Genomic DNA, 24568 nt, shown 5'->3' with positions numbered 1-24568 from the left:
TAAGAGGTGTTAAAAAGTCTATATTGGTGTGAACAGTGTACAGGGAAAGCCACTTGAGTTTTCAACATAATGTTTGTTTTATGTCACCTACAACTGAAAGTTGCCTTCCCTATACTCAAAGCTTAAATACATATATTTAATTAAGTTTAATTTTACATTAGATTTTACGTAGATAAAAAAGAAAAACATTTATTTGTAATTCGCACCCAGTAATTCATCCATAATCATGAATCAAGCAGAGGTGAGTGATTCTCAGTTTGACCCCGTCGGTGATCGTCTACTCTTCCCTGGTGATCACCCCTGACCTACTTTCTGCTCATGATCTGAATTTCTGGTTTCGAATTTTAGACATTGAATTTGCTGTTCTGAATTTCTTCATCTTGGAAATTTGAAACTGTATTTTCACAAACTGGAAATCTGCAGTCTAGGAATTCAGAACACAAAAAATCTGAAGTTTGAAAATACGTCAATAAAAAAATTCAGCTTTGAAAAATTCAGTTGTCTTAAATTTCACATTTTCAATATTCATGAAATTCAAATTCAAAACTATTTTGACAGCATATTAAAATTCTGATTGAATAAATTACAATTTTAATTACAATTCAAATTCAAATGATTTTGGCACATTATTACCTCCATATTACGGTAAGATAAAAATTGTCCACAGTGTGTGAATGAGTGTGTATAGATGTTTCCCAGTGATGGGTTGCAGCAGGAAGGGCATCCGCTGTGTAAAACATATGCTGGATAAGTTGGTGGTCCATCCACTGTGGTGACCCCTGATTAATAAGGGGACTAAGCCGAAAAGAAAATTAATGTATGAATGAACATTTAAAGGTAAATTTTCTTTTAAAATTAAAAAAATTATTGAATTATATGGTGTAAAAAAGTATGTGTAACATGGTTTCCAAACAAATGATTAAAAAATGTTTCAACACTAAACCTAAACCGTGAAACATTAATGCAATGCAAGTTCCTGCACAAAAAAAATCCTAAAAATAATTGAAAGGCAGCTATAACATCACAAAAAAACACACACTACAACACTAGATGGTGCCATCAGCATTTAAATGTGGTATCAGATCTATTTAAAAAAAGGAGAGCTGATCATTGTGCAAGAATAAAAGCAATTAGTCAAAACAGAACAGTACCAGCCACATAATTATTTCCTCATTAGAATAAATCAGTATTCTGTTTCTTTCGACAGGTTCAAAAACAAATAATAACTAACAGGATAACAACTGCTGGAACAAACGGGTAAGTAATGAGTTTACATATCATAATAAACACGATTATTCAGTCCACTATAGCACATCTGACATGGTCGTTTCTGATATTGCCGAGCGCTGCATTTCAAATGACACACAAATTAGGTCACAGCCATGTTTATGAAAACAATCTAGTATTATTTCATTACCTCTTTCACCAATATAAGGTCACACTTTATTTTGATGGTACGTTTTTTTTATTTAAATTACATTGCAACTAATTCTCATTAGATTATAAGTAGACTGTTAGGTTGGGATTAGAGTTAGTGTAAGTTGGCATGTACTTGCAAAGTTTCTTATAGTCAGTTAAAAGTCTATTGAAGGAGCAGTATCAACAGATATTAAGCAGACAGTCTACGAATACTCAAGTGGCCCATCGAAATAAAGTGTTACCCAATATAAAACCAGTAAGTAAATCAAACTTGGACAGTTTTTAATATGATTTATTTTTAAGAGGCTCTGGAATAACTTTTTGGCAGAGGTAGTTACAAAAAAATCATGATAAGACATTGAAGTATCAAAATTAGAATTAGTCTCTCTTCTTTTCCCGTCCTTTGAAAGCGTCCATGAAATTGAAGGCCCCGAAGTACATACCCAGGATGACCGATTGTTTGTATGGGATGATACTGTGAAGAAGAAAAGTTACTTTGCATGAGGATGAACATGTTATTAAAATATGAGATCATATCCATGCTTTATTCTACAAATAGCTCATTGGAACAAAAACTGCTCAACTCTCTTTTGTTTTTGTATCATTACACATCTCTTAGTTACAAAGAGAGCTCGCACTGATATAATCATTTCAAATTGCAGCATGGCTGCCAGAAAAAGAGTGAAAGGCCAATGTTCAGGACTGAAAATAACGACCAGGCCTGAAAACGAGCTCATTCGCAGCTAATTACCCCCTAATGGACAGAGATTCAACACTCCCGGTGTCATTCTAGAGGAATAGTAACATGTACAATATGTGATTTAATTATTTAATTGATGGGATTAGACTCTGACACGTTTCTGTAAAAAGACGCAGGACATTAAAATGATAAAGAACGCGTTTTTCCTCTTTCAAATACTGCAGCCTTCATAATTACGACTGTACTGTCCAAAACACATTCAAGATTGAACACAGATTGGAATTAATTGGCCAATTTTATGCACTGAAGTCTGTCTCGGCCCACACAAACAGGTGCTGTTTTATCTTGCGGGTTTGTCACTAATGGTATCAGTAATTGTCGCAGCTGCATAAGTAAGAGCTCCTTAAGAATCCTTCATGTTCAAGCCACAGCCGGATTAAAGGTGTTATGAAACACAAGAGGCAGAGCAGATAAAACAGAAAGTTTTACAACCTGTGCCACAGGGTTGTTGCATTAATACAAAACTGTGAGTTTCTCTTTAGGTGCTGTTTAGTGCATTTTCTCTTTTAATATGTACAGGTTATGTTACGATTACGCCTGGTGTCCATGCTACAACCAATGAAAACAGAGCTTTTGAAAATGCTGAAGACGCCATTTGGAAATGCCCCTGTGCTTGTCAAAAATATTGAGAAGACTCAAATAGACCTACCTTTGTTTACTACACTTTAAAGTAGCCTACATTTTTGGGGATAAATGAAACATCTAATTTTGTGTTTTCTATTGCAGACGATTTCTTTTATTGTAGTTCTCAATACTATTGTAGTTCTTCATTTCAGAAATGCAAGATAAACTCTACGTCTAATTTGAGACAGTATGGAAAATGCAAATACAAAAAGAAAGTGATTTCCAAATGTACTTTGACTTGTATTTCATTGCAGAATATATGAACACAAAATATTTCATGTTCATGTCTGATCAACTTCATTTCATTTGTAAATATACATCCTTTTCTGTCATTCAGACCTGCAACACAGTCCAAAATAGTTGGGACAGGAGCAGTTTATGGCTAGTAATCAGGTAAATTTGTTAAATAATGATGTGATTTGAAACGGGTGATGTCAACAGGTGATTGTAATTATTATATGGTACAAAAGCAGAATCCAAGAAAGGGCTATTCCTTTAGGAGCAAAGATGGACCGAGGATTGCCAGTTAGCCAGCAAATAGATGTAGCCTTTCTTATTGCCCAACAAGTTCACAACAAAGACGGAAGATGCGAATGAGGCAAATTTTACACATTTGCGGCAAATGCATTGTGTATTCTGCGTCATTCACGCTGCAAGTAATCTGCCCATGTTCTCAGGTTTGAATTGACTTCTATGCAATTTACTCACGCAAATACTTAAGTCTTTGTTTGGTGTGAACCCATCATGAAAAAGGTGTCATTATCTCCACCTGTTGGTTCGGCATGCCCTTAACATGCATCATAGTGAATTTTTGAATTGTCTTTTAGACACAGATGTTTTTCCCGAAAGTGGGGTTTATAAAAATAAAGTACTTGTGTGTGTATGGACATGGCCTAAAGCAGCATACTCAAAATAATATCATGCCTCTGTAATTGGGATGCTTACATCCAAATATGATAGAAGACACGCTGGTGCTAGTGGTGTAAATAGATACTTCCATACATCTATAAAAGGAACAAATGGTTTATATATTCATTTAAAAATCAAATATGGTTTATGGCTCTGGGTTATTTTATTTGCTATTATAAATGCTATTTTGGTCACAAAGATTGCCAACCCTATTTAGACTAATGTAATGCATTTTCAGAAAAATCATCTCCATCCATACTATACTACGTAAAGCACATGATGCATGACTATTCATGCTGGCATGCACATATCTTGCCATTATCAGTACTTGCAGTCTACTATTTGTATAAAAGCTTGATGATTCAATGAATGATACACAATGGTCCAGAAGATCATTTAGGAAGCAATTGTGTGTAGATGTGCCTCTGTTTTCAAAATTTAGCATTTCAGTCAACACAACTTTAGCATTTCCACAATAAAACAGGGTCCCGCTCTTTTGAATTCTTAAAACGACTCATTCTCGCGGCTCGAAGTGGCCGAATTAGTAAGTGTGCCAAGTGTAACCATAACAAAACTTAGGTGTTTTAAAACTGAAATGCATTAGTGAAAAGAGAATTAGGCTGGAAGAAATCATATTAAATCTAAAGTGTATTTATCTAAATATCAACCAAGCGAGCAGTACTGAAGAGAAAAATTCCTCAGAATGAGATTTACACACAGTGCTTAACCCCAGGCACCACTCTCATGCTTTTACCCTCAGGTAAAGGAATGTGTTACACTGTAATTTAGTAAATTAGTTTATCATGGTGAATAAGCAGAGGTCGCCTAAAGCCAACTTTCTACTTTCCACCAAATAAGAAGTAAAAGACTGCAAATCTGATGTGACCCACAAAACAAGATGGAATGCATTATAATAATTATAAGCAGGATTTTTCTTAATATGATTAATTATTTACAATGATTAGCTCTAGAAAACATCCTGCACAAGAAACTTAACTTGTTAAAGTGTCTGTTACTGTGTGTTTATTGCTGTGATTAATATAAATTATTATATATTTTTGCCCTATTTTATGTTTGGCAACAATACTATTAACTCTACTTGAGATGCAGTGTGTAGGTTACTGTTAAATTAAATGTCAAAAGACACATGGTTTAATACTAGTAAAAAATTAGGTCTGCTCAAAACACATCTGAAATAATTGGACAACAGATTCTGATCCCCATATGAGGCAGAAATAAAATGATTGACATAGATGCAAACATTAAGCTTATGAAAATACCAGACATGGCTTATACAAATCATATATGATTGTAATTGTGTAAATGGTTTTATATTTCATCTGGCTCTTTCATGTGGCGTTGTTGATAACAGACTTCTCCATTTGAAATGTCATACTTGTACATCACTTTTGCATACACTGGTTTACTCAAATAGCATACAACTGAGGATTTCTCTTCACGAGTTCACTCTGTGGCTTCGACTGAAAGAATAACAGTATAGTGAGATGGGTGAAATGGCTCAGACATCCTCAGAATGCATAATCGTGTGGAAAATTAAAAGACATTCTAATTCTTTCCAAATAAATCTGATGTAAACCTATGAGAATTCAAAAGTTTTTGTTTTTGAGCAGCTGGATTAAGAGCTTGCTGATGGAGATCCTAGGCTATTCTTTCAATATCTGCCCAGCCAATGGCTGAGCCCTGACTCCAACAATTGAAAAACAACTACTACACTGACACTGCAAAGTGTGTGTAAAGTGTGTGCGAGTGTAAAGTAGAGCTGTGCCATATATATCATATGGAAGAAAGTGTTTCGTTTCAATATATGCTCTATCATTTATTTTGTGGTGTCACAAAATACATTGTTTACGATAATACTTTTTCAAAATTTAAGCTCAATATTACATGCCATTACGAGGATGTAAACAAAAACATGAAAAACAACATCATGAGAAAGTTCAAATGTTGAAAGTACAATGTTCACATTTTGCATTTTCTTTAACAAAAATTGTCATGCTGACTTGTAATCATTAGTTTTTATTTTGATTAATAATTTTAAAAGTATTTTTAAATAAATGTTTATTTTGAATTTCTAAAAAAAAATCATTTAAAGTATCTGTCATTTAAAGAAGTCAGAATTATTAGGGCGCCTTTAATTGTTAGCCCCCCTGTTTATTTTTTTCTCCAATTTATGGTTTCACATCGAAAAGATTTAACACATTTCTAAACATAATAGTTTTGATAACTCATTTCTAACTACTGATTTATTTTAATTTTGCCATGATGACAGTAAATAATATTTTACTAGACTTTTAGCTTAAAGTGACATTTAAAGGCTTCACTAGGTTAATTAGGCTAACTAGGCAGGTTAAGGTAATTAGGCAAGTTATTGTATAACGATGGTTTATTCTGTAGACTATTGAAAAAATATATAGCTTAAAGGGGCTAATAATTTTGACCTTAAAATGGTTTTTAAAAAATGTAAAATTAAAAGGGGAAAAAGTGAAAATTCCCCTGCTGTTAAACATCATTTGGGAAATATTTAAAAAAGAAAAAAAACTTTAAAATTTCAAATTTTAATAATTCGGATTTCAACGGTATAAAACTATGAATTAATTAAATTTACAGAAATGGTACCATTTCTCGATCTATATTGTTATCCGGATATGAGGCGACATCTTGTTTTATGACTTTTTTTTTACCTAATTATCTAAAAAAAACAGGATTAATCACTAACCTTGGGTTAAGAATGACCCAGGAATAGTAAAACCAATTTAAAACCTAATTAAATCAATTATGTTGCAAAAGAACACATAGCTAAGAATATCATTAGCTATAAGCAAAGGTGAAGTCAGCAGGAGAACACAATGAATCACAGTGTTCCTGTCATTCATTCAGTGTTATAATGTCCCTGGGCAGATGAGTAAATCCACACACCTGTCCTGTCCTCTGAGATCAGTGCTCCAGAAACAGTGTCATTATGTGTCACTGCTTAAAGCTAAACTCTTAGACCTTTAGCTACTCTTCAAACACTTCTCAAAACCAACACCCTTCCTCACTATATTGTATTGATTGACGTAGTGAACTTATACACTGACTCACTCCACTAACTAATCGGTTTACTAATCGGCTGAGCCGGCATCGCGATCATCCACCCCACCACCGTCGCAGCAGCAACCCGCTCGCGAAAAAATCGTTGGATCACTTCTCACTATAGTTGTTAAACGTGATATTTAAATTAATCTTGTCTCTATCTAACGACTCTTCTGTCTTTTGAATCTATCAGGTAACGTATCACAGCGTTTTAGCAAAAACCTCAGATACTGTTGGTAGGCAGTGGGTTTTTTACCAACCAAATTTGTCAACACCATTATAACGACACAGATCACTCTGCTTATTCATGCCAGAGTCGGTAGGCTACAAATAATTCATTTGTTATGAATTAATTAATCATAAATAATTAATTCAACGCCACCAACGACGACGACGATGCCATCGTCCATCGGGATGTTTCACATTAGACATTGTACGATGGCAAATTAGTCGACATCGCCCAACCCTAATGTCAACGCATATCTCTAAAACCAAGCAGAGTGGACATGCTGGATTTCTGGACAACGATTTCTCTTATTGCTTTCAACCATACAGAACAAAGAAGAAACCTTATTTAGTTTAAGTTTATGTGATTGTTCTTGTTTAGTTGATTGTTTAGCAATAATGAAATTTTTTGTTTGTTTCCATTGTTAAAATGTGTTTTATGCAACAATAAAACATGGCTTTTCACTTTCAAGAGGTGTAGTGATGCTTTCTTTTCCACGACATATGTTACTCAATACATTACTTTATAATTAAATTATTTTCTAAAATATCGTATAGCATTTTAAAACTCGCATTAATTAGCATACATTTATGGCAGTCCTACTTTGATGCATGCAACCTCTAAATTAAAGCAGCTAAATTTTATTTCAATTCTCCAAACTATTTTGCACGAGGAAACAACCCCATCTTCATCACAAACTCTGTCAATGGCTTGGTTTTTCCTCATCAGTGTGCAGTATTTCATCAAGGCTTAATTAGTTTTAAATGGTATGGTTGTGCGATTAATGGAAATCATTTCGAAAATCGAAATTTAAACGTGATATGTGATTTCTAAATTGCCTTACAGCATGATTTTCCTGCTGTATGCTATTTGAACCAATTATAACGCAGTGCACCTAAACAGAGCATGAGAACAGGAGACTGAGGCTAAGGACAAATAGCGTAAACAGGGATGATGAGTTCAGGACTTAGTGCCCGAAAAAAGGCAACATCTGTGGTGTGGGTTTACTTTGGATACAGGAAGAGTGATGTATCACAGAACCAAATAATTTGTAAGACCTTTCAGTCACATATCGCGTCTAAAAGTGCATGTATCAAAAGAGGTGTATCATTTCCCTTAACATTGTCAACGTGCTGTCATTGCTAGGTGGCCATCAACCTTTTTTCAGAGGATGAGAAACTAACAAAACATTGCAACTGCTGTGAAACAACTTTACTTTAAGGAGAAAATTAAAAAGCATACTGGGTGTTTCGGTGCTTTGTGTTTGTGCGAGCTGCGACTGGAATATGCAAGCATGTCTCTTCCCATTGGAAATAACAGACTTGTGCGCGCAAATTACGCAACATGTGAATGGCCTATTTCACAGCAGTTCACATAGAGGTCTATGATTTATGCATGACCAAATATCAGTAGTTGTATGTACTTTCTTTTGCTAAGCAGATCATAGGAGCCTTAATTGAGTTTGACAGCGCACACACAGTAGCCTATTTGTTTTTCCATAAATCTGACAATTTGTTACAATTTTACTAGGTGATTTTTTTTTTTTGCTTTATGCCCGTTTTAGAGACATGTTACAGGTCTTTGATAAAGATCTAGTTTTCCTTCAGAAATATGTTTCAGATTTACACTTACAATGTCTGTGTGTGTCAAAATTGTGATTAAAATCAAAATCGCAATATTGTTCAAGAAAACGGCGATAGGTTTCTTTTGCCTATATCACACAGACCTCGTAAAGGGAATTTTTCTAGTGCTAAAAGTACATGCATAAGTGTAAAACGTTTTAGCAAGACAGTAGTAATAAAAGTAATTTCTTATTTTCTATGTGTGTGTGTGTGTGTGTGTGTTGGAGTGTAGTTTTTTGTGGTGTAAAAATGGTTTATTGCTGGCGGGTCAAAATAGATCTGAAAGACCTATGAAAACAAGGAAATTATAATTTTTTTCTGATGTTGGGGTCATTTTAGGAAAAAAATGCTTTGTCAACTGCGTTTGAGCTCTCAGAAATCATTTAAAAAATTGCTACCCATAAAGCATTTCTTATTATTATCAATATTAAAAATGGTTGTGCTGCTTAATATTTTCAGGGGACCACGCTACTTTTAAAAAACATTTATTATAACCAAAAAAAGCATTTCTGATAGGTTTTCTGAGCACTACAAGTTGACTACGAGTATAAAGCAACATCATGATTGCAGTTGCTTAAAAAGGCTTTGTAACATGTTTTGAAGACATAAGGCAGTCTGAAAGACATGAATAACTACAAAACATTTAAATATCACATTTCTACAGATCAGTAGTATAGATATAAAACTAGTATAGAAAAAGTTTTGTATTTTTTTTTACTGGTAAATAAATATATCAAATACTAACTGACAATTTTACTCCAAGTTTGAAATAATTTGAGTTCACTTACCCTTTTAAAGCCATTAAAAAGTATAAGGACCTTGGCAGTAAAACAAAAACTTGGTCTGTCAGAATGGCACTGACAATCCTCCTAGCAACATAGTCAGGCTCCAACATCGGCATCAGTCGAGGCCACCTGCATATACAGTAAGATATGCTTAGATTAATAGGAAATTTTTTTAAAAATAACTAAACTTTCTGTATGATTGGATTACACAGCTTCACAGTTCATAGCTTTAATCTATTGGTTTAGACCTGGTATTAAGATGTATTTTAGTCAATCGGAATCAGATCAGTGAGATGAGTAAGACACATTCCTGTTTACCCCCGGTGTTTTAATACATCAGTTTCATTACTTTTGACCACTTTTATGACTTCTTTCCTTTATTTATCTTACCTTTATATAAATAAAAGAAAGACCACTTATTAAGTTGTGATGTCATTTGAATTGAGAAAATATTCATTTATGACCACTTTTAGTCACATCACACATACACCACAGTCTCTGGACCAGCTGCATCACAGACACCAACAATTTATAAAAAATGTATCACATTCTGGCCATCGTATGTATATATATATATATATATATATATATATATATATATATATATATATATATATATATATATATATATATATATATATATATATAATGATTATAATTTTCTAAAGTATTATATCACTTTGTAAACGCTTATTATTGACCATTGGTTGAGTCTCCTCATACAGTTTGATAGGGCGATTGGACCCGGAAGCCAAAGATGTTATGTAGAGCAGCAGCTTTCATTTCTGCCAAAGTCATAAAACTACATTCAATACTGTGGGCTAGTGTTGGAACCAGGACTTCATTTTTTATTCACCAATAAAATTAACCTTTAGTTGGCAACATTTAAATTCCGCCTTCAACAACACATGCCAAAATATTTAAGAAATTCAGGGAGTGGAGTATCAGTGTTTTTGTGTGGATTTTTGAACTCACTCAAGCCATTTACACAATGAAAGGAATAAATGTGTTTTTTACAGCATCTGGGGAACTGTTTACAACTGATATTAAGATGCATTTTCAGTGATCCAATCACAAGTAAACAATACTAAACAAGTGTAGACAGTCGAAAGTGTTTTGGGCTTGTTCGCTTTCAATCACTTGCAATCATATACGAATGGGGGATTCATAAGGGATTCATGGCATTCACTCACGCAAATATTACTGATAATCCTAATATAGTAAAATACATGACAATCTATGTAATTTATAATACAAAATTATTTAGGTAATGTTTACACAACCCTTGGCTAAAATTATGTGAGAGCATGTGATTGGCCACGAACCCAAAGAAGTAAAGCGGCTAAAACAACTAATTCTAACCTACCCTAAGCATAATTTATACACAAAATATTAGAATAATAATGACAAAACCACTAAAAATATATGATAGAACTTAATGCCTTGTAGAAAAATATTCAAGTATACATATTTGTTAAACAAATTTTCATGACTTTTACAAAATGTAGATAGGTTTATTTGTTAATTTTACTGTACACTGTATAACCCAAAAAGGTAAGGCAACTCAAACCGTTTGAGGAAACCAATTGCAACAAACCATTTATGTTCAAAAACTAATCTTAATGAGTACTGTGAACTTAATCCATTTGAGTAAATGAAGCAATTTGAGCACAGTAAAATCCAATAAATGAAGAGACCTCAAACCAGCTGAGTATTGTAAAACCCAATAAGTTAATGCAACTCAAACCGTTTGAGGAACCTGATTGCAACAAACCATTTGAGTTAAAAAATTTATCTATAAGAGTACTGTGAACTTACTCCATTTAGGTTAAAGCAATGAGGTATTTAATTAACTCAATAACTTCAACACTAAGTTCAAAACTCTTTTCAAATGAGTAAAATTAACTTTCAGTCAATTATGAGTTACTGCAATCATTTAATTTGATAAAGTGGATTGTTGGATTTTATAGTGTAGGTTTATTTGTTTTTCCAAAACTTTTCCAGGCCTGTAAAATGGCAAGTCAAAATTACATGACTTGAAGGTTATGACCGTATAAATCCTGCACATTCATAGACCCTCAATCGTTAAAGGCCATTTTTTTAAAGTGGACAAAAGAGAGATTCAAATACCAGGTGTGATTGAGATTGTGCCTCTCTTGCCCATGTAATCCGATCGACCAAAACAAATCTGTATAACAAAAGTTAAACAGGGCCCTTAAGGGTAAAAGTATATGGAAAGGTTTAGGCATGAGCTTTTTCTGATCTTTCAAACTAATATTGAGAAAGAAGCTCTGACAATTAACATTTGAATTCAAAAGACGACAACACAAACAATTTGGAGAGTGGGTGAAAGTTTCATTTACACTTGTATATACCACTCTCCACTTGCAATCAGATCAACAAGAAAAATGCATTTTAATACAAAGTATAAACATGGCTAAAGGACACACAATACAAACGCAATGCTAATTTCCAACAGCACCTGAAGACAGAAAAGTGGATTGCTGGAAATATTTTAAAACTATTCAGATGACATCTGAAGGTTCCATCAATACACAAAGTTTACACAGCCCCTAGTGACATTACTAAGCATGTATGGACAGCAAAGGTCCATGCTGAAGGCTATGAATGGCATAGTAATACCAAATAGCTGCCCTCCTAAACAAGCTGCAACAAACAGTTTACAGCAGAGATGTCCAAATTTGGTCGTGGAGGGCCACTGTCCTGCAGGGTTTAGCTCCAACTTGCCTCAACAGACCTGTCTGGACATTTCTAGAATGCATCATAAGACCTTGGTTATCTGTTTCAGGTGTTCTTAATTAGGGTAGAAGCCAAAATATGTTAAAACAAGTTAAAACAAGTTGTTTTTGTGTCATCAAGGCTTTGTTTGTCAAGCTCCATGAAACACAGCCAAAGTCTGTGCCTTTATTTTGATAGTATACATCTGCAAAACAGTGTACAAAATTATGCCTACAGAGAGTCTGATTATATCCAACTGGAAAACCACAAAGAAGTGAGATTAAAACGTTCTCTTGACAATTTAAAAGTGAAGCATAACAAGAGTAGTTTTGTAGCTTTTCCCTAACTGATTCTACAGTTTTCCGTTTAAAATTTCTGCTTTTAAAAAGGTGTGGTTGGTTATGAAATTTGGGCTGTCACGGTGAGGCAATTTGTCTTGTGGTAAATCTGGATGGCTCAATAGTGCAATATGTGGTTTTACTGCCAACAACCCGCGCATTTAAAATTTGGACTCCATATAAACTGTTGGTGTTATTGCATATTTTAAATGACAGTGAGGCATATTATTAAACATTTTCAATTATGGTCAATAGCCAAATAGCTGAACACAGCAACTGAACAGAAAATGAATTACAAAAATAATAATAAAATTAACAGAATTAGACTATTTAGTGCTCTTCAGTGTTTGGACTTTCAGCAGTAAAAATTAAACCCCAATAAAAATGAACTAAATTGAAATTTAACTCTGAAAACTGACGCAGTTTCAATTTACTCGAACGTCTGTGTTAAGCTGCTTTGACACAATCTACATTGTAAAAGTGCAATAGAAATAAAGGAAAAATAAACATGAATTTACTAACTACTAATTACAAACTTTTCATCATTTGGAAAATATATTAAAAAAGAAAAAAAATTAAAAGGGTGGCTAATAATTCTGACTTCAATTGTATATATTGTTATTAAATGAAAAATACAATTAATTAGATTTTATTGGATATTTTAATTTAAATTTTAAATTGCAGATGCAGCTGTATGACAGAGATAAGACTTTTATGAATTATGATAAATTACCTTTAGTCTTGAGAGAAAAAAAAACACTCTTGTTTCTTAATTTATTTAACATTCGGTGCAAAATGATAAAGTGTAAAAAAATATGGGAAAAAGTGAACACTACAGTGTGTTTTCTCTGGATTCATTTGTTTATAGAATAATGCTTAAACGGTAGACACTTCAGACTGATCTACAACTCTCCAGGTTTTTTCATGTCAACAAACTTTTTAAAACATTTATACCTTGCCAAGTATGTCTGATGAACTTAAAGGCCAAAAGGACTTTGTTACTGTTTCAAAAGTGCCTCTGGCAAGTGAGGGTAGCTCTGTAAGAGATTAGAGGAAATTGCACACATACCTTTCTGTGGCAAATTTTGCATATTGGATGAACTAAATTGACGGGCTCACCCCTTTCGTTCTTCTCTTTATGAAATTTAGACAAACTGGGGACATAGGATTAGGTTTTTATGGACAAGAGTGTCTGCCATTTCTTTAGTCTTGAGAGAAAAAAAAACACTCTTGTTTCTTAATTTATTTAACATTCGGTGCATAATGATCAAGTGTAAAAAAAATATGGGAAAAAGTGAACACTACAGTGTGTTTTCTCTGGATTCATTTGTTGATAGAATAATGCTTAAACGGTAGACACTTCAGACTGATCTACAACTCTCCAAGTTTTTTCATGTCAACAAACTTTTTAAAACATTTATACCTTGCCAAGTATGTCTGATGAACTTAAAGGCCAAAAGGACTTTGTTACTGTTTCAAAAGTGCCTCTGGCAAGTGAGGGTAGCTCTGTAAGAGATTAGAGGAAATTGCACACATACCTTTCTGTGGCAAATTTTGCATATTGGATGAACTAAATTGGCGGGCTCTCCCCTTTCGTTCTTCTCTTTATGAAATTGACAAACTGGGGACATAGGATTAGGTTTTTATGGACAAGAGTGTCTGCCATTTCTTTAGTCTTGAGAGAAAAAAAACACTCTTGTTTCTTAATTTATTTAACATTCGGTGCATAATGATCAAGTGTAAAAAAAATATGGGAAAAAGTATGTCTGATGAACTTAAAGGCCAGAAGGACTTTGTTACTGTTTCAAAAGTGCCTCTGGCAAGTGAGGGTAGTTGTGTAAGAGATTAGAGGAGATTGCACAGATACCTTTCTGTGGCAAATTTTGCATATTGGATGAACTAAATTGACGGGCTCACCCCTTTCGTTCTTCTCTTTATGAAATTTAGACAAACTGGGGACATAGGATTAGGTTTTTATGGACAAGAGTGTCTGCCATTTCTTTAGTCTTGAGAGAAAAAAAAACACTCTTGTTTCTTAATTTATTTAACATTCAGTGCATAATGATCAAGTGTAAAAAAAATATTGGAAAAAGTGAACACTACAGTGTGTTTTCTCTGGATTCATTTGTTGATAGAATAATGCTTAAACGGTAGACACTTCAGACTGATCTACAACTCTCCAAGTTTTTTCCATGTCAACAAACTTTTTAAAACATTTATACCTTGCCAAGTATGTCTGATGAACTTAAAGGCCAAAAGGACTTTGTTACTGTTTCAAAAGTGCCTCTGGCAAGTGAGGGTAGTTGTGTTAAGAGATTAGAGGAAATTGCACACATTCCTTTCTGTGGCAAATTTTGCATATTGGATGAACTAAATTGACGGGCTCTCCCCTTTCGTTCTTCTCTCTATGAAATATTGACAAACTGGGGACATAGGATTAGGTTTTTATGGACAAGAGTGTCTGCCATTTCTTTAGTCTTGAGAGAAAAAAAAACACTCTTGTTTCTTAATTTATTTTACATTCGGTGGATAATGATCAAGTGTAAAAACAAAAAGGGAAAAAGTGAACACTACAGTGTGTTTTCTCTAGATTCATTTGTTTTGTTTAGTTTTTTTTGCAGTTGTATTGTCAATGGCATGTATTGCAGCTATTTTTTTAGAAGTGCATTTCATTTAGTTTTTGGTGTTTGGTTAATTTTTAAAGCTGTGAAAAGGGAACGGCAATAATGCAGAAGAATGAACGTAGGTTGGACACACAATATTTTAATCACTTCATGTATTGTTTGATGATAGATTATTGTTTTATAACGGATTTAGTTTGATAGAATTTTTATCTTAATTTTGACATGTTTTTTTTTTTGTTGGTAAATTACTTTAATAAACAAGAGAATTACACAAAAGCGATTGGAGTGAAATGAGTTCAAAAACAAAGCCCACAACCATACTTCCGTGGCCTTAGCCAAAAGGCCAGACCAGCGCGGTTATTGTAAAATTGCAGTTATCAAGACAGCCCTACAGAATATGAAATGTGTGATAGCTTACTTTGTCCCACATCCATCAAACAGTCCTGTGTTGATCAAGAATGGGCAGACAATTGTGGTCTTGATTCCATCCTTCCCTGCTGATAACAGCTCAAGGGCCACAGACTCGGCAAAACCTACAGCAGCAAACTTGCTTGCGCAATAATCTGTGTTGAAAAAGATAGGAGACATCTGTACAGGCAGTAGTGGCAATGCAATGCAAACCAGTTTCGGGCATTTTAAACAGCTGCTCATTGAAATCTTCATGTAGTAGGACCTGTGTCACAAACTATGATAACAATGCACAGACACCTGAGGAATTTACAATAATCATTGTAACATCTCAGTCCACTTTCTGTTAGAGAGTGTACACTTAACACACACCTGAGGGAGTATAACTATTATTTACAGTCAAAGGATGGAATAATGCTTAAACGGTAGACACTTCAGACTGATCTACAACTCTCCAAGTTTTTTCATGTCAACAAACTTTTTAAAACATTTATACCTCGCCAAGTATGTCTGATGAACTTAAAGGCCAGAAGGACTTTGTTACTGTTTCAAAAGTGCCTCTGGCAAGTGAGGGTAGTTGTGTAAGAGATTAGAGGAGACTGCATTACCTGCCAATCCATTGACACCTATCAAGCCAGCAGAGCTTGCAACACTGACCAGATGTCCATGGTTTTTGTCTGTCATGGCAGGAAGAAATGCTTTATATGTCTGGAATAAAAGCGCGACCACAAATTGACACGGAATAAGTGGCTTTAAAATGAGAGATATCACTGTTCAAATTTGATAGAAGGAAATAATTTAGTGGTCCAATCCTACCCAAAAATGGGACATTGCATTCACTCTCAGTGTCTTCTCAATAAGTGCATCAGGAGTGTCCATGAACTTCTTACCACTAACAATGCCAGCATTGTTTATTAGTATGGTGACATCACCAATTTCACTTTTTACCTAGAAACACATAAACAATAGGAGTTAGGCCTGTTACAATAATCAGTATATCGACTTATCGCAAAACACATGGACATGACCTCAATCATTTTTGGTGATGCAATACATATCACCCTTATCAAGTGAATAGAAAAATAGACTTGTTAATTTTTTGCCAATAAAGGCTGGATATATTCACACACTGTTGTGACACAACTGTGTTTAAAGGCCTTATAAATATATATTTTTGCATTATAAGTCCCCATTAAAGTGAATCTGGATCTCCCTTATTTCCCCTTTTGAGTTTGGAACTGCAGTAAACTAATAAAACATTGTTTTAAATCAATTTACTTTTCTATAACCCTTCATAAACAATGTCATCAAAGCATTAACAATGGCTTTATATGTTATCTTTTGTATGTGTCTTGAAATTTAACTAGTATGGCATTTGCCATTTAAAAATGACTGCAGTACATTTAACTATGTGTCACACAGTGCATGTTTACATTACAGCACAGAATGATTGTAATTTGTCTTCTTTTGCATAGATGGTAGTTAAATCAAAATACTAACACCTGTGTAGGTGTTCAGCAACATCTGTTCGTTTGTTTTTTATAGGATAACTGTGGCAAACTGCGATCTTATCCAGTTTCAGGTTATGTTCTTAAACTAAATTTACCCTTTTTAAAAGGAATAGTATATGTGCAAAGTAGCCTGTAGGTACATAATGTTTTGATGAGATTTATTCATTAAAAATTGGAAAAATGGTGTATCAATGACATTAGATTTTGATGTACTATTGATGTGGTCCTATCTGTGGAGGCCAAACTGGTCTATAAAATGTAAAAGTGACTGATGTTTTTAATCATTTAAATAATTTAATTGAAAAAAAGCATTTGCTGTGTAAATTAGATCTAAATATTATTTTCAGAATATCATAAGCACTATTGTATTCTGCTATTTGAGGGCTATTACCAATGATAGGTAGCATAATTCCTTTTATATTGACTTTTCATTTGCACAGGGATTTTGGTTTGCTGCTGGTTGGAATTCTCTGTGGTCATTATTTTTATAAAATCAAACCCTGTAGGATGATACCGGATCCCCTGATTTATGCAAAGTTCCTCATAACTTGGTCACGGTTTAATTTGCAATGATGCCCATTGACTTTATTATCTCACTAATGCTATTGCCAATTATGGAATTAACCAAATAAATGACATTAAAGTTAGATTTAAGCTGATATAAGAAGAAAGTAATATGTGAAACTAAATGTTTAAGGAGGCATGACAACAGAAAAAACTTGACTGGCTTAGATAATGGACTAATATATAGTTTCGGCATTGATATCGCATTGTTTGCATCTCCATCACAGGCTCTGCTATATCAAATCGAGATTATAGTTGACCAGGAGCCATAGTGGAAAACACTCTTGATTTGTGGAGTGATTGCAAAGGTCATTTATAAAGTTATTGAATTGTTTGTCGTTTGCATGTTTTTAGGGCTTTCAAGACATTTCAAGACAGGCTAAATATTTACGCACAAAAATATACTGTTTTTAACTTAAAAAAAAAAAAAAAAAAAAAAAAGATGAAATGTTATTACATATACACTCCCTAACAAATGTCTTGTTGCCAATCCAAGTTTTAGGAACAACAAATAATAACTTCTGGTTGATCATTTGGTATAAGAAGTTTTGGTATAAGAAGCTTATATGAATGGCAAAGGAATCTAGATTTCGGTTATTTTCCCCCAAAAAAATATGATCATGCCTTGATTTTTAATAATTTAATTAGGACAGTAAGGTCTGACTTTGATTAAACAAAAGTCTTGTCACTTAACAGAAATAATGTACAGTATAGAATATAAAGTCAGGATGTAGTGGAAAAAGAATTAATATTGTCTATGACTCCCATGAGCTTGGAGGACTGCATCCATACATCTCTGCAATGACTCAAATAACTTATTAAGAAAGTCATCTGGAATGGCAAAGAACGCGTTCTTGCAGGATTCCCAGAGTTCATCAAGATTCTTTGGATTCATCTTCAAAGCCTCCTCCTTCATCTTACCCCAGACATGCTCAATAATGTTTGATCGAGTGATTGGGCTGGTCAATCCTGGAGCAAGTTGACCTTCTTAGCTTTCAGGAATCTTGATGTACAGACTGAAGTGTGAGAAGGAGTGCTATCCTGCTGAAGAATTTGCCCTCTCCTGTGGTTTGGGCAGCACAAATGTCTTGATACCTCAGGCTGTTGATGTTGCCATCCACTCTGCGGATCTCTCGCACGCCCCCATGCTGAATGTAACCCCAAACCATAATTTTTCCATCGCCAAACTTGACTGATTTCTGTAAGAATTTTGGGCCCATGCAGGTTCCAATATGTTTTCTGCAGTGTTTGTGATAACTAAGATGCAGTTCAACAGACGATTCAACTACATTTTTGCTTTACTGTTTTTATCAATACTTGTGATTGGTTTATTATATTTTATGCAAATGCACTCCTTTACACTTGCATATATACGTCAACTTCTTTAAAAAGTGTTCCAAGGCAAAGATTTCCAAGGCAACACATTAATTGTCTGTGGTACGAGTCATAAATTTCAGAAAATTTCCAGTTTACCAATTACAAATTCTACGATGATCTTTGTGCTTATTACAAACTGGAATCTTGTAATTGCAGTAATTAGACTTAGCGTGTGAACATAATTAGCATTAGCAGTCATTGTGCAAAAAAAAAAAAAAAAAACAACAACAGCAGAACACCCCAAATGACCAATTAGAATCGTTTAGAATTGCAGTCATAATACAAACACCAAGAATGCCACAAGACCGACCAATCAGCATAAGAGCAGCATTTTAATGTAATTTAAATGGTGATGCAGAGGTGTGTCGTAATAGCTTCTAAAACTCTGTTGTTGTAAAATACTCAGCACAACAACAACACTATAGGGATAGGTCTGTCACAATGAAAATTTACTCAATGTTTAGTCAACCTCAATTGTTTCCAAATTTTTATTGATTTTATTTTAGGCATGGTCCGGTATAAGATTCTGACTTAGTGTGTCACACATGCTTTTGGGTGATGCTCCCGGCCGTTAGATCGCCCCCTGGGGGCTGGTTGCAGTACAAGTCATAAACCCCGCCTCCTCCGTGTTAATGAACAACACTTGAGCCCAAACAAATAAAATTATTACAGTTGCAATAAAATGTCTCGAAAGATGGTTTTGGTCAAATAAGGCACTGGTTATTATGCTGATATAGGCTCAAATCTTCATTTTTGTAAAGAGTATGTTTTTAGCCAGAAATTTAATGCTATAAAAATGGGGCGTGTCATCGTGATTGACAGTTGTGATTGACAGATTCCCAAAGCAGATCGTTGAAGCTTCAGTTGGAGATTGAGGTGTTATTATTCGATTTCTTTGTTATTTTACCATGATAAAATGAGTTCATCAGTAAACTATACAGGATCTGAAGGATCACTGTTTATTCGGTAAAGTGAGGTTTTTTTTTGGGCTTTAATATTAGTAAACTGATACATGCCTAGCCATGACAGGGAAAATACAAGTCATCGTTATCTACAGTAGCAGTAATTCTTTTTATGGGTCTGAAATAATAATTAGGAAGACAAAACTAATGTTATCCAATCTCCACATCAATCTCTTGTAACTTTATTTGAAATTGATTTAAAGGCCATCTTTGACATTTTGAGTTTCATCTTTGAAGGTAAATTCCTTTTTGCCAGATATTAAGACATGGAATAAACCAAATGAAAACGGAGGCTAAAAAATTATAAACAAAATACAAGCGATGATGAAGCAGTAGATAAGCCTATATTATATAGACATCAATTGATGTATTAATACTGCTAAGTTTATTGTACAAATTGACAAGAATTATTTTATATAGTGCAGGGATAGAATGTGTAAGTATCCTGTTGATATTTAGAAATCTTGATGTTATTATCTTTTAAACGCACAATTTTTCCTGCATGGTACAGTAAATAGCTGTATACGTTATTCTTTATATGTTATTGTTCATATTTTACAAGAGATATTTCTACCTGTTAAGATAATAAATACCAACAACCCGTTATGAAAGAAATATTTGTTGTGCTCAAAGCTGATCCTAACTCAGGCTTGAGTGTATAAAAGATAATTTATTTCTGCAGTCCAACATATATTATTTTTATTAAATTATTAAAGACAGCTTACATCACACAGTTTTTAAATTGTATATTATTAGGTGTTTTTAAATGTAAGTGCTTATATTTATTTAGGGAGCCTTTGTTATAGTGTAGATACGGGCGGTCAAATGAGAAGTTCGGGGGCGTGGTTGATTTGATGTACAAGCGTTTGGTTGGAAGCCTGATTACGCGGCTCCGCCTCTGGCTCCATCTGGTAGTCTCTTCTGCGGATCTGTGGATTTCTGCGCACGCAGATTCTGTGTGAGCCTACTTATAACCACTGACTTCCATTGTAGTAAAAACTAGTGGTGGGAAAAGTGAGGCTTCATGAAACACTGAAAACACTGAAACAGTTGAAGCAAATGTGTCGAAGCTTCGAAATGTTTCGAAACCCCACTCTACAGTGACGCCTAGAGGTCATTTTTTATGTATTGCACTGGAACAGCTTCAGCAAAGAAACAGTTGAGCAAATTAAGGTATTAAAACCCGCTTTGTAGAATTGGACCCTCAAGTGATATAGTGGAGTGGTTAGGGTTCCTGACTACCATGTGGGGAGTGTGTTGGTTCAACTCCAGGCTGATGCAGCTATTTTGAAATGCTTTAATATCAGTTTGAGATGCTTTGTTCATGCATCGTTCTTTTTTAACATTGGTCTGAAAATGATGCTAAATTGATGGCGTATCTGCAGCTGTATCCTATCTATACTACAGGATAAACAGTAACATGATTAAAATACATAAAATCATGATTTTGGAGTATTTGTACAAGTCAGGATTCAAACACAGAAGTCACTTGAAGCCTGTAACAACACGCACGCGCACGGTCCACTAGGCCAAACAAGACAAAAGCTTACATCTGACCCTGTGAGTCAAATGCAGATGCTCAAGGTCTCGAAACGCTTCTGAACCGATCAATGCTTTGTATCTCTTTAGTCACGTGACCAGGTGTTTTGAAACACTTTAGTCACGTGGCCTGGGTGTTTCGGATCATGCTTTGCGGGATTATGCGGGATCTCAACACTGTGTCGAAACGTCAGTTTTACGTCAGCCATCCCTAGTAAAAACAAATACTATGGAAGTCAATGGTTACCGGTTTTCAGCATTCTTTAAAATATCTGCTTTTAAAATATCTGTGTTTAACAGAGAAAAGACACTCTTAAAGGTTTGAAGCAAGCAAAAGGGTGAGTAAATGACAGCATTTTCCATTTTTTTGGGTGAACGATCCCTTTAAGCAAGTTCTCAAAAGCATGCACGGTTTTAAATGAAATACTCTTCATTCCAGCGAAACAACTCACAGCGGCAGTTTGAACTCGGCTTACCTGATCTGCCACTCGATATACTGCTTCTCTATCACTGCAGTCACACTGGTAGTAATGTACCCTTGATGCCCCTTTTTCTTTAACCTGTTCTGCAGTTTCTTTCAAGCCGTCCACATTAATGTCCCACAGCACCAGTGAGACGTCCAGTAGGGCAAACTCAAGGGCCATCAGTCTGCCAATCCCACTGCCTGACCCGGTGATGAGCACAATCTCTCCAGATACATCTTTCTTCCTCTGTGGGATGAAGAACTTTAGGAAGGCTTCCAGATTGTAGTAGATGGTCAAAAATATCAGCCGTAGAGACTCCAAGAGAATGTTCATTTTGAGGTGTGCAGGTAACCTTATGAACAACATGACACACAGAACAGTGAGTTAAGACAGGCTAATACAAACACTTAAGAAACTAGTGTAGTGTAGTCAGAAACAAACAAAAAAAAAGTTCTCAGCTTGTCTGTCAACTTTAAAACGTTTGCACATAGAAGTAAACTGTAATGTTATCACGGCTTACCTTTCTGTATGAGATAAGTTACAAAAGACCCGGATGGTGAGTCGTTCCCGTGCAGGTCGCGGTTGGTAAATTAATATTTGTTCTTTAAATTAACATAAGGAAAACACAACGAGAACACGCGCGCGCACTTTCTGAATGACGTTACTACTCCCCTCTCCGCTTCTCGTTACTAGAGAGACCACAGAGGGACGGCAAACTACTTCACCAGTCAGTAGTGCAGGTTAACTGGAGTTTACCTGGTTCTGTGTTTTAGATCCACGGCCTGGGAAGGACGGACTGACTGGGTTGGGTGAGAAACACTGCTGTCACGTGACTCGGCGCAATCCACGCATTGGTTTGTGGGAGTTAAAGTATTTTCCAAAGAATTTATGGCGTTTCGTCGTGGCTTGTTTGAGCTGCTCGACTTCACTGCAGTCTCATTAGGAAAACTATCTTATGTTAAAACAATGTGGTACAACCTATAATTTGCACCTTTTATGATTTATAAGCCATATTCTTTCTGCGGCATAGAGTTAGATTAGTTTCACGAAGTTTGTGTAGTCTTGATTTGTCAGCTGCAGGTAGGAATAAATAGTGGTCTGGTGATATGACTAAACTTTTTTTTTAAATTATGCAAGAAAAAAACATTGCAAAGATACAGTGTGAACAAAGAGACTAAAAGGGTTACATAAATAAAATTCCAGCAAATTAAATAAGTTTAAATGATTTACACCAAGAAAGAGTTTTACATGCAATATAATTGTTAGAGTCTTTAAAGAGTTCACATATAAATCAAAGTCCTTTCTGAAAATAAAAGTAAGGGTGTTTCTTTGAGAATTTACATTTATGGATGTAAAATTTAGCCAAAAAAGCAATAAATTATTAATAAATTTACAATGAGAAGGATCTGCAGTAAACAAAGAATAACATTTTGGGGGAAATACAAAAGTTTGGAAATAAGAATTTTTTTTTTTATGAAATTGGAAAAGTCAACCCAAAAAACTTTACAGCAAGTGCACTCCCAAAATAAATGATTTAGTATTTCACCATATTGAAAGAGCATTTAGGGGAAGATATGACTAAACTTCCTCGTTGTCTGTTTCATCTACGTAACCACAGAAAGAGTCATAAATAGTTAATCAATCTTACTGTAAAAAAAAATAAGTAAACTAGTAAAAATGTATTCATTTCATTTTTTTATTTTTTTATTTTAGCTGTTAAGGTGGCCAAGAGAGCTTAATGAGCTGCACTTTACGAAAGCACATGCAATTACAAAAAAGACAGAAAATTACGAAAAGATCTTCATCTGTTTGACAGCACCCATGCTGTAAATCCTCACACCACAATCACATTTTTAAAAAGAACACACTGCATTTTACACATCGCAAACAAATTAATAAAATGCGTTGCATTTTCTCACATCGCAAACAAAATAATAAAACACGCTGCATTTTCTCACAAGACTTTCAAATGGCACAGAACACAACGGAAATGTTTTAAGGGGATCCTAAAACGTGACGGACCTGGCTATTTAGGTTAATAAAATACACAAGAAAAGTGAGTCAGGAACAAAGAAAACACCTTTCAAAGATCACCTACAACTTCACTGAGCAATAGTCACGGCACAGAGATGTCCGTCACATATCTGGGTCTCCTTGAAAAGTTTCCATTGTGTTCCGTGCTATTTGCAAGTGTTGTTAGTAAATGCAGCGCGTTTTCATAAAATGTTTGCTTTGTGAGAAAATGCAGCTCGTTTTATGAATTTGTTTGTGTTAGGTGAAAATGCAGCACGTTTTCGTAAATTGTTTACGTTGTGAGACAATGCAGCGCATTTTATTAATTTGTTTGGATTAGGTGAAAATGCAGCACGTTTTGGTAAATTGTGATGTGAGAAAATGCAGCTCGTTTTGGTAAATTGTGATGTGAGAAAATGCAGCTCGTTTTTTAAATTTCTTTGCATTTGGTGAAAATGCAGCACGTTTTCATAAATTGTTTGCATTGTGAGAAAATGCAGCTCGTTTTTTTTATTTGTTTGCATTAGGTGAAAATGCAGCATGTTTTCGTAAATTGTGATGTGAGAAAAGGCAGCTTGTTTTATTAATTTG

General features: G+C 34.6%; 1 protein-coding gene across 1 annotated transcript; it reads right to left on the bottom strand.

Annotated features, from left to right (window-relative positions):
* Window positions 1–1352: 1352 nt before the first annotated feature.
* Window positions 1353–22798, bottom strand: sdr16c5a (short chain dehydrogenase/reductase family 16C, member 5a). Its single transcript, XM_056472856.1, has 7 exons — window positions 22485–22798; window positions 21977–22316; window positions 16364–16495; window positions 16156–16255; window positions 15558–15702; window positions 9442–9567; window positions 1353–1894 (listed from the first exon to the last, which is right to left on the bottom strand). Exons 2-7 carry the CDS (start codon window positions 22295–22297, stop codon window positions 1798–1800), a joined length of 921 nt encoding a protein of 306 aa, XP_056328831.1. The 5' UTR covers window positions 22298–22316; window positions 22485–22798; the 3' UTR covers window positions 1353–1797.
* Between the last annotated feature and the right edge of the window lie 1770 nt (window positions 22799–24568).

The sequence above is a fragment of the Danio aesculapii genome, chromosome 2 (genome assembly GCF_903798145.1).
Source record: "Danio aesculapii chromosome 2, fDanAes4.1, whole genome shotgun sequence".
In the NCBI taxonomy this organism is placed as follows: domain Eukaryota; kingdom Metazoa; phylum Chordata; class Actinopteri; order Cypriniformes; family Danionidae; genus Danio; species Danio aesculapii.
This window is presented reverse-complemented; position numbering and strand designations above follow the sequence as displayed.

Bases quoted from the DNA above. Each gene is read 5' to 3' on its own strand.
- sdr16c5a (XM_056472856.1), bottom strand. From the start codon at position 22,297: ATGAACATTCTCTTGGAGTCTCTACGGCTGATATTTTTGACCATCTAC. The intron at 16,496-21,976 runs GTAAGCCGAGTT...ATGTGTTTCTAG, and splicing joins TATATCGAGTGGCAGATCAG to GTAAAAAGTGAAATTGGTGA. The intron at 1,895-9,441 runs GTAAGTGAACTC...TCTTCTTCACAG, and splicing joins TTTTTAATGGCTTTAAAAGG to TATCATCCCATACAAACAAT.